We start from the raw sequence: 9,259 nt of genomic DNA, 5'->3' as shown, positions 1-9,259 counted from the left end.
CCTTTAAAATTGATCAAAACCGCTCTTTTTATCCCAAAATCCTCTTTACCAAACAGGGCCATGGCTATATCTAAAAATAATTTGTCAAATTTATCAACTAAGTTAATACCTAAAATTCAATATGGCTAAATTGATCCACACTACTGCGATTTTTAATCCTTAATTCTTCCTCTTCTTTTTTTTTTATCTTATACATGAATAAGAGATTGCTCCTGTTAAACGGCACCGTTTTAAACCAGCCGCATTGATTCATCAGCCAGGGCTCGACGATACTGTGATTTGACTCACAAATCTCAAGATTTCAACTTTCTTGAGACCTACGACCGCTATCCCGGAACTCAGGTCTGCTGGTGATCGGGGATTCAGTGGAATCAACTAACAGCATGGGCTTAGGCTTTGTAGTTGGCACATTAGGGGTGCTGATTCTCGCTCATGCGGCATATTCAACCAGTCAATGTAAGCCGTCCTGTTCTGGAATCTAGGAATCTAGAATTTAATTTTGTTTTGCAATTGAATTGGTGGTTCTAACTTCTATTTCTTTTCGCACTTGTTCAGATAGAGGTTTGTTGAAGATTATGGAGGAGGAATTTTCAGCACCTCCGACGAATGTGAGATTTTTTGGGGGTTTTATATGTAATCAGAAATTTCATGTATGCAATTTGATCGTTAATACTCTTTTCTGGACTGTTAATGTGTATTTCCCCTTTGTTTATTGGATTTTCAGGTGGTGGTAGAATTGCTGTTAGGGTTAATATTATGTATGTGGGCTGGTTTAACAGTGCCAGGAAAATTCCTATCCATACATCCTCATTCTGAGGAAAATAGGTTTGTTTTTCTGTCTCTATATTACCTATACTTTTGTTAATATTTGTTTCAATTTTTGCTTGCAGTTTCTGCTGAAATTAGAATGATTTGTTGGTACTTGGGGTTTTGTATGTGTTGGGGTACAATATTCTTCCAGCAATGAACTTTAGGGATGTCAATTCGGGTTGTTATGTTGTAATGGTGTTATATTGTCTATATATTTCGTTAGATATATAATGATACAAATGCAGCTAAACTGATAGTTGTGTCAAACGAGTTGATTTAGACGTTTTCCTCTCGTTGAACTGTTGCCTACGAGTCAATTTTCATTGTTTTTGAAAGATGAAGTAGGGTATAAACTGATAAACCTCTATATGAGCAAGTAATGCTTGTAAGTTAAATGAGGTTTGCTCATACTTATTTGGATAAGTGCTAACTGTATTAATCTTACAGAATAAAAATTAGCTCAGGAATACACTTGAAACTTCTGCAGTTTATGACTATTTGGGAAAAAAAATTAGGATTTACAGGTTTCATTGTCTAAATCTCGATATGAGCGAGCCATGCATGTAATTTAAATGAGGTTTTTGATTGTCCTTGTTTTGGTAATTGCTACTGCTACTAACCCCATATGTGATAAAAGAAATACATTTGTTTGCTTGAATGAGGTTTTGCTTGTTTGCTCAAAAGTACACTTGAATGTTCTATATAGTTTTACGGGCATGTTATGGTTGTAATTCGAATGGGGTTGGCTTCTACTTGTTTGGATAATTGTTAATGCTTTTTAATCTCCAAAACGAGAATTAGTTTGGAAATACGCTTAAATTTTCTCAACTTTATGACTATTTCAAGACAGATTTTAGAATTTACTGGTTTCACACTTTATTTCTTTCTGGATTGCTCTTACTAGTCTGTAAAATTCTCTCCACTCAATAAGCAGAAGTGATGTAGATTATTCAAGAATCAAAGTCGATTTGCTTTATAAAAAGAAGATATTGATGAACTTCTGATATGTGGTTGTGTTTCTTATGTGAAAATATTTGATTGTAAGTACTATTTAAGTAGTCTAAGATCATCTAAATTGTCCGGTCATAATGTGCAAGCTAATGAACTATGAATTACTTCAATCGTGAACTGAAAGGAACTGAAGTCGGGCAGCATATGCCAAAAATGAGATTGTCAGTTGTATAAAAGTTGACAACGAAATGGCTGCGGGCATTCAAAATTCTTGAAGTAGGATAATAGCACAAATAAACCCTCTCAACTTGGCAGGTTGGAACAATTTTCTGACCAAGTAACCCTTTGACCTTCCATTATTTGTTCAAATTAGTCCGACTCGCGAGCTGACATAGTATTTAGTAAGTTTTGAGCTAGCTGAGTCAACTCATGAGTCGTACTACTACTTGCTGCCTTCTTCACCAGAGAAGTTTTAGAAACCTACTTGTCCTGACCGGTCAATTTGAGTCCTTTTTGTACCTAAAAAATAAAACCTTTGTTCAAATTAGTCCGACTCGTGAACTGGCATAGTATTTAGTAAGTTTTTGAGCTAGGTGAGTCAACTTGTGAGTCCGACTATTTGCTCACTTCTTCACCACAAAAGTTAATTTAAACTTGTCCTCACCTGTCAATTAGAGTCCTTTTTGTACCTAAATCTTTTCAGATTAGTCCAACTCGTAAACTGACATACTATTTAGTAAGTTTTTGAGCTAGGCAAGTAAACTCGTGAGTCCGACTACTCGCTCCCCTCTTCACCACAAAAGTTAATATAAATTTACTTGTCCTGACTTGTCAATTCGAGTCCTTGTACTTTTGCCGGCAGTTATGTAGATGAAATTTGATGGCAGTTGCTATTTTGTACTATATATATGCTGCTGCCACCATTGAGAGTTAAATTTATGACCTTATGGCTGAAAATATAACTATTCACCGAATTATTTACGGTTTATTTGACACAAAAATGGACAATTCTTGATTTCAGGATAGTTTCGTTGCCAGCCAATATGGACTACATGATTTTCAACCATCGTGGCCGAGTATTTCCTTCGGAAATGGACTTGAAACTGAGACATTGACATCTTCTCAACTGTAATTCCAAGGATTTTTCAGTCAAGTTAGAAGTTCGGAAGTTCGAAAATGGCGGGTTCTGCAACTCAGTGATGCTAGTGCATGGTATTAACTTGGGATAACGCATTTGTCCTTTCTTTTTATCATTTCAACTTTCTCTATTGATCACCATGGTTGTGAAATGTAAACTTAAAAGAGATGTCCTTGCATTGTGTTTGAGATGCATCTTATTTATGGATCTAAACACTTGCGTTTTGTATGCGGTTGATGAAGCTTGAGAAAAGAACTAGGCGTTTCAACATGATATCATTTTTCTATCCTAAGGCGGTTTAGTTGTAGTTATTTATCGTTGCTTGGTAAATATTAGTTGATTTTTCTTCGAAAACAGTTGGTTTCTCAATTTTAACTAAATGCTCGAGTTATAAAAAAGCACTAAATGGACACTAAATTTCCAACGCATGTTGTATTCTCTTATAAAAAAAACATGTTGACTCACATGATCTTTTCTATTTTTCTATTGTTAGTTTCTTTTTTTTTTTTTTTTTTTTTTTATTGGAGAAAGACTTATTGAATCTTTGAATATACTTTTATTGTAATGTATTGTGGATCCTGACCATTGATTAAAAATAGAATATATTTTTAACTGAATTTGATGTTTATAACCAATTGATAATAAGAGTTCAATGTGACATTCTCATAAGAATAATATATAAATAATTTAAATTAGCTTTTATGGCCAAATAATCTCTCCTTTTTCAATTATTATTTCAATTTATGAATCAACTCAATATTATTGGGTTAAGTGAGTAGCCGAAATCAGGCAATATTTAGCCCCGGCGAATAAAAAATGTTAAGTGTTTTACAGTTTGACTTATAAAATATTAATTACAAAATTGAAATAAAAATATGTATTCATATGTATTTAAATTTTATTTGCTACTCAAAAGCTCAATTTTGGTATATATATATATATATGTTTGTGTGCGCACGCTTGTGAATGATGCCCATTTGTTTCCATTTTTCACTAACACTTTTTTTTTCTTTTAATTCTAAAAAGGAAATAAAAAGTGTTTGGTAAAATTTAAAACACCTGCTTTTAACAGAAAAATCAATTAATATCTACAGCAAAAAAGGAACATGTGAACCTAACCGGGCGTACCATAAGTACATTAGCATTCAGCACAAGCACAAGCACAGGTAACCCAAAAACATATGGGTTCTGCGCATCTACCAAATTCGAGCAGCAAAGACCCTCAATAGGGGGCAAACCGTCCGAACAAAAAAAATTGTGATACACCAAACTCGAACTTGAGACCTTAATTAAGAAAAAACAGCTCCAAATCTGCCTCTAATACTTTCCTCTTCAAAACAAATAATTTTGTTTCTTTGATACCTGTCAACATACAACAAGAGAGAAAATATATCTAGAGATAATCAGCTACGGACATTGGGAGCTTGGCGCCATATGTTGCGGACACTAGCAATACAGTATTTCCTCTTGACATCCACTCCACATTGTGCTGACCTTTGGCTCTGATACGAAATTAGCTAGCACAATTGCGGGTGCCCCTTCCGGGCGTCAAACCACCCTTCCTCCAAGATGAAAGTAAAGTCTTTTCAGGAAAAGTCATTGGAACTGGGTATCAGAGCCCGGTTGGATTAAGGGCATTAGGGGAGTTGTATTGCTAGTGCCCCCACAGTCCAATTAGCAAGGTAATTGTGTCCGTGACACGTGTCATGGAGAAAGTAATGCTTGTCAGTGTCTATAATCCATGTATATTCAAGAACAGCTTATTTAAGCACTCAAATATGCATCTCTAATGCACCTTTCTATCTGAAAGGGGCTGGCGATAGACACGAAAACACACAACTGGTGTTTTCGAAGATAAGAATGCGAAACATCACACAACATCTGAATTCAGAATTCTGTTGATGTTCATAGTTTTTCCTTAAAACACGAAGCTTCAACGAAACAAACCAAATGGACACTAGTGGAAAACTAATACTAACGTAAATGTACTTCCATATGCATCTGTTACGCACTTTTCTGGATGCAATGGTGCGTACCAGACTGTCCGGAAGATGAAGTTCCTAAACAAACAAGACGGACAAAGAAGAGATACTATTTAGTAAGGCTGCAAACACATAAATAGTCCAGAATGCATGTATGTCTCCATTGAAAGGTTGTCCTCACCCTTCGCAAGTCATAAGCCATAGGGTTCAACAGTCTGAGGAAAGTTGACAATTTGGGGAATAAAAACGTGAAACTAGTACTGTCAAATTCTGACACAACATCGATTTACGGAGACAACCAATTTGACACAATTATCATTTTTATTGCATCTATAACATATATAATCAATCACCCTGAATATATAAATCACACGATTATGACACGACTCACACTCTGAATGCTGATTTCCATGTTGCAAGCAGACAACAAATTTTTTATGCCAAAGCAATATCATGGAACAAAGTAGAAAAAACAAATGGAATGTCGTGGATTTTTCCGTGCATAGTTACTAAAGCCACAAGACACGTGCCTGCAGCAACACAATGCGCACTAAAAGAATGAAAACATATAAAACCATAAATGATAATATTTTAAAATACAAGATAAATTCTAGAATCAAATGCAAGAAATAATAAATCATGACAATATTCTTAATCATAAATTCCACCGTGCAATAAACCCCTTACCTAAGTTCGAGCGTTCAACTAAATAGTAAATCCTAAGTTGAGTAATGGCTTCAACTTCAAGTTCTTCTGCGGTCGTCTACCTCTTTCTCTCTTTATTTTTCCCATTGTATGCTTCTTCTTTCTCTCAATTTTTTCGTTATCTGCTTCTTTCTCTCTCTCTTTCCATTATCTGCTTCTTTCTCTCTCTCTCTCTTTTCCTGCTGCATTGCATTTCTTCAAATTATCTTCTTTCTTTTTCTTTTAAATTTTTTTTTGGGACACTAGATGTGTCTAATCAAACGGTGAAGATTAAACATGTATCTAACCTTTCTAAAACCCTATAAAAAAACCATGTGACAAATAGATGTGCCTCTTATAACCACAGCTACGCGCACAAAGGAACGCCTTGGCAGTCTCCTAAGTAACAGCGCCAGCCTTTTGGGTGCTAAGGCGCTCAGCCAAGTGCCTTGTGTTCCAGGAGCCTTAACAACTAGGTTGTCATGTAATCAACACCAATAGCAGAATAACTTTAAAACTGCCATCATTTGAACTGGAACAAAGAAAATTCGTCTACAGCCATTTTATTGGAGCATATTCCTATTAAAAATTATAAAACGGTCTTTAATTTCATTCAGCTAATGCATAATATTTGTTCACAACATGAAAATAATGTAATGTTAATCAAGTTTATCAAGCAGAATTGCAATGAATAACCTGTATACCAACTTATGGAAGCCAAATACAGAACCTAGGCGGTGAAGGGCAGAATCTGAAGATACAATGGATTGCACACAAACTGTCACATTAAATGATGGAACAAACAGGAAAAAACTCAGCTGTGAAAGAATCAGTTGAGATTAACTCCAAAGAAACATAAGAACAAAGTACTCACATACCTCTAAAAATTGTTAGAGTATGAGTAGCAGGAAAACCAACAGAAAATCTTAATATCCCTGCAATATGCCCATATAACCACTGCTACAACAAATTACTTTGAATAAGAGCGTCAGTTGATGAATTACTTTACAACTGGGTAAGTTCCTGTGGGTTTTCCATGGACTGTCTAAGTATATACTCAGCTCTCCTCTTCTTATCATCTCTTTCTTCATCCCGCCCTAACAAATGACCCGGTTTCCTTCCACCCTTTCTTGATAGACTCAGATCCAAAGGTTGACCTAACAACTTCTTCCCAGTTTTAAATTTGAAAATAACGGTGGATCGTTTCTCAGGAAGCAGCTTTCTTTCAGTTTCTCCATTATCATCAAGCTCACCTTCTTTTGCAGCTTCAATAGCAGGTGCAAAAGCCTCCATTAAAGAAACATTGGTTTTTAGCTTATCCGGTAACATGACTGTAGAAACAGAAACATCCTTCTCACCCGGTTGCAAAGGTGTAGAGAGAAATGGGTTAGAGTCACCTACTTCTAACTCTTTAACATGGTTTTCTCTGGCCTGTGATGAAGAAGTAGAAGTAGAAGCCCCTGCTGAACCACTGCTCAGCAACCTCTGCTGCAAACTCAGCAAAGCCCTCTCTGCCTTCCTCCTTTGCCTTGCTTGCTCGATTTTCTCGGCTCGAAGATCTACAGCCCTTTCATTCCACATTGGAGTGTGGAGATAAGTGTGAGGATCAGGCAAAGCAGGCAACCAAGCTGGGATATGCTTCCCGGGTGGTGTTTCATTCATGTCAATAAAACTAGGAATTAATTTCCTATCTCTAACAACTGGAAATGACGGAACAGGTTGAGCAAATGGGATTTCATCGGTAGATACTACAAAATCAATCAATTCCTTAACAGAACCGGATTTAACAACACAATTTGATGAAACTGAAAACCCTCGGGGTGCTCCCATATCTTCAAATCCTCGAATTATATCAAATAAATTACATTCTGTTCTACCTGATAAACTTGCGAGAGAAGTTGAAGTCTTGCCAAGGTCAAGAAGGTACCGAATTGCTACATCGGTGAGTGCGTCCAAAGCCGACTCCTTTAACCCTTGAAACCCTACACTCTCACATATCTGCGCTACCGCCATCCTCGACACAGCACGGCCGAATTCATCCGCTTTGGCTCGTCTTCCCGGTGTATTCTCTGCACCTCCATTGCTCATATTTGAACCCTCATGTCAAAATTTAATTCATGGATCACCAGCTCCACGCAATTGAAGGAGAAAGAACCATCGAAGAACAAGACTTTCCGAATCAGAGGGGAAAACCCAAAATGAATCACTTGGAGCAGCAGCAGCAACTGGAATAAGAAAACACTCCAAGAGCTGACCCGAAATTCAAGAATCCCAGATCAAATCGAGTCGTTGAAGAAGCAGAAGAGGGAGATTTGAATTGGGGAAAAAGAGAGGGCTTTCAAAAACCCTATAAGAAATGAAAATTATATAGACATTCTTCAATCCTCTAAATAAGGATGTAATTAAGGTGGGAATTTTCCATCCCGATCCACGACTAGTTAGGGATTTCTTATCCCATCCCCGGGAAAATATTTGTCTCATCTCTGTTTTGGATCCCATTCACTCTAAAAATTTATCCCCATTTTCCGTTTACCGCAAGAAATCACCGTTTTCTAAGAAGCAATTGCTAGTATTTTATAAAGGGTCAAATGCATGAATATCATAACTAAATACAAAATTACAACTAAATAATATTATCAAACTTAATTCTTAATATGTCATTATTTTCTATATATTATGATTGTACACCATAATTTAAAAATTCTAGACCCTAATTCATAAATCATAAACATTAGAAAAATATATTCAAAACTCTTAATTTATAAATTCTAATCCTTAAAATATATTAAAAACACTGACCTTACTAGTTTGATATAATTCAAAATCAATACTTGATATAATTGTAGGGGGTATTTTAAAAGTGAATTTATATATAAATTTTCCTTTTTTAAATAGTTGTTTTAATTCATAAGGCTTATAAATGATAAGCCCAATTAGTTTATAAAAGACTTATAAGTTATAGTAGTAAAATTATCTCATATGGAATAATCGGGGGATCCCTATAGGAGATTAATAGGTCTCGTTCCCATCCTATTTTCGCAACGAGGAACAAAATTATCTTCATTCTCGTTCTATGGGGATTCTTACCAGGGATCCCCCTCTATTCCATTTACATCTCTGTATCTAATTCATTTTACCTCTTTTAATATTCTTTTTAACAAATACTAACATTTTATTATTATATTAAATTTCTTACATACTATTGATATTCTTTTTATTATTATTCAAAATGTAATTATTATTTTTTTATAAAATAAGAAAGATAAAATGGAATGAAATAAAAATAATGGAGAGAAAATAAGTATATTTTTTGTATTTCCATATATATATATATATATATATTACATGAAAAAAGTTTGTCTTTATAGTTTATGAATATATAAATTGTATAAGAATATACATTTTTGAGTTACAAAATTAAAGCAATGAAGCGTTACAAGAGATGTTGAAACTTCCGCATACGTTGGGGAAATAAGGTGGATAGAGTTATTTGGCATGTTAACCCATCTGATACCTATTGAGAAAGCTATTCGAGTGGACACACGACTGCTAGGGGGTCATTTTGCCTGAGTATGCGTGGAAGTCGATCTTATAAATCCTTTAGTTGCTCAATTCTGGATAGATGGGGAAAAGTTTAAAGTTGAATATGAACACTTGTACGTTGCACATACCCAATGTGGGTGTTATGGTCACG

General features: G+C 35.3%; 2 protein-coding genes across 4 annotated transcripts; one reads left to right on the top strand and one right to left on the bottom strand.

The window, feature by feature from the left end:
• The first annotated feature begins 215 nt into the window (after positions 1 to 215).
• LOC136210017 (membrane magnesium transporter) lies at positions 216 to 3,210 on the top strand. The gene is made up of 4 exons (XM_066001678.1): positions 216 to 456; positions 556 to 608; positions 725 to 825; positions 2,783 to 3,210. Exons 1-4 carry the CDS (start codon positions 384 to 386, stop codon positions 2,874 to 2,876), a joined length of 321 nt encoding a protein of 106 aa, XP_065857750.1. The 5' UTR covers positions 216 to 383; the 3' UTR covers positions 2,877 to 3,210.
• A 798-nt stretch (positions 3,211 to 4,008) lies between these two features.
• Positions 4,009 to 7,934, bottom strand: LOC136209097 (transcription initiation factor TFIID subunit 8). Of its 3 annotated transcripts, XM_066000477.1 has the most exons (3): positions 6,444 to 7,934; positions 6,262 to 6,343; positions 4,009 to 4,261 (listed from the first exon to the last, which is right to left on the bottom strand). In XM_066000477.1, the coding sequence occupies exon 1, from the start codon at positions 7,651 to 7,653 to the stop codon at positions 6,571 to 6,573; it is 1,083 nt and encodes a 360-aa protein (XP_065856549.1). In that variant the 5' UTR covers positions 7,654 to 7,934; the 3' UTR covers positions 4,009 to 4,261; positions 6,262 to 6,343; positions 6,444 to 6,570. The 3 variants fall into 3 exon arrangements, with proteins under 3 accessions (XP_065856549.1, XP_065856547.1, XP_065856548.1); XM_066000475.1 differs by having other exon boundaries at positions 5,569 to 7,933; XM_066000476.1 differs by lacking the exon at positions 4,009 to 4,261 and having other exon boundaries at positions 6,248 to 6,343.
• Positions 7,935 to 9,259: the final 1,325 nt, after the last annotated feature.

Source organism: Euphorbia lathyris, chromosome 10 (genome assembly GCF_963576675.1).
Source record: "Euphorbia lathyris chromosome 10, ddEupLath1.1, whole genome shotgun sequence".
NCBI lineage: Eukaryota > Viridiplantae > Streptophyta > Magnoliopsida > Malpighiales > Euphorbiaceae > Euphorbia > Euphorbia lathyris.
This window is presented reverse-complemented; position numbering and strand designations above follow the sequence as displayed.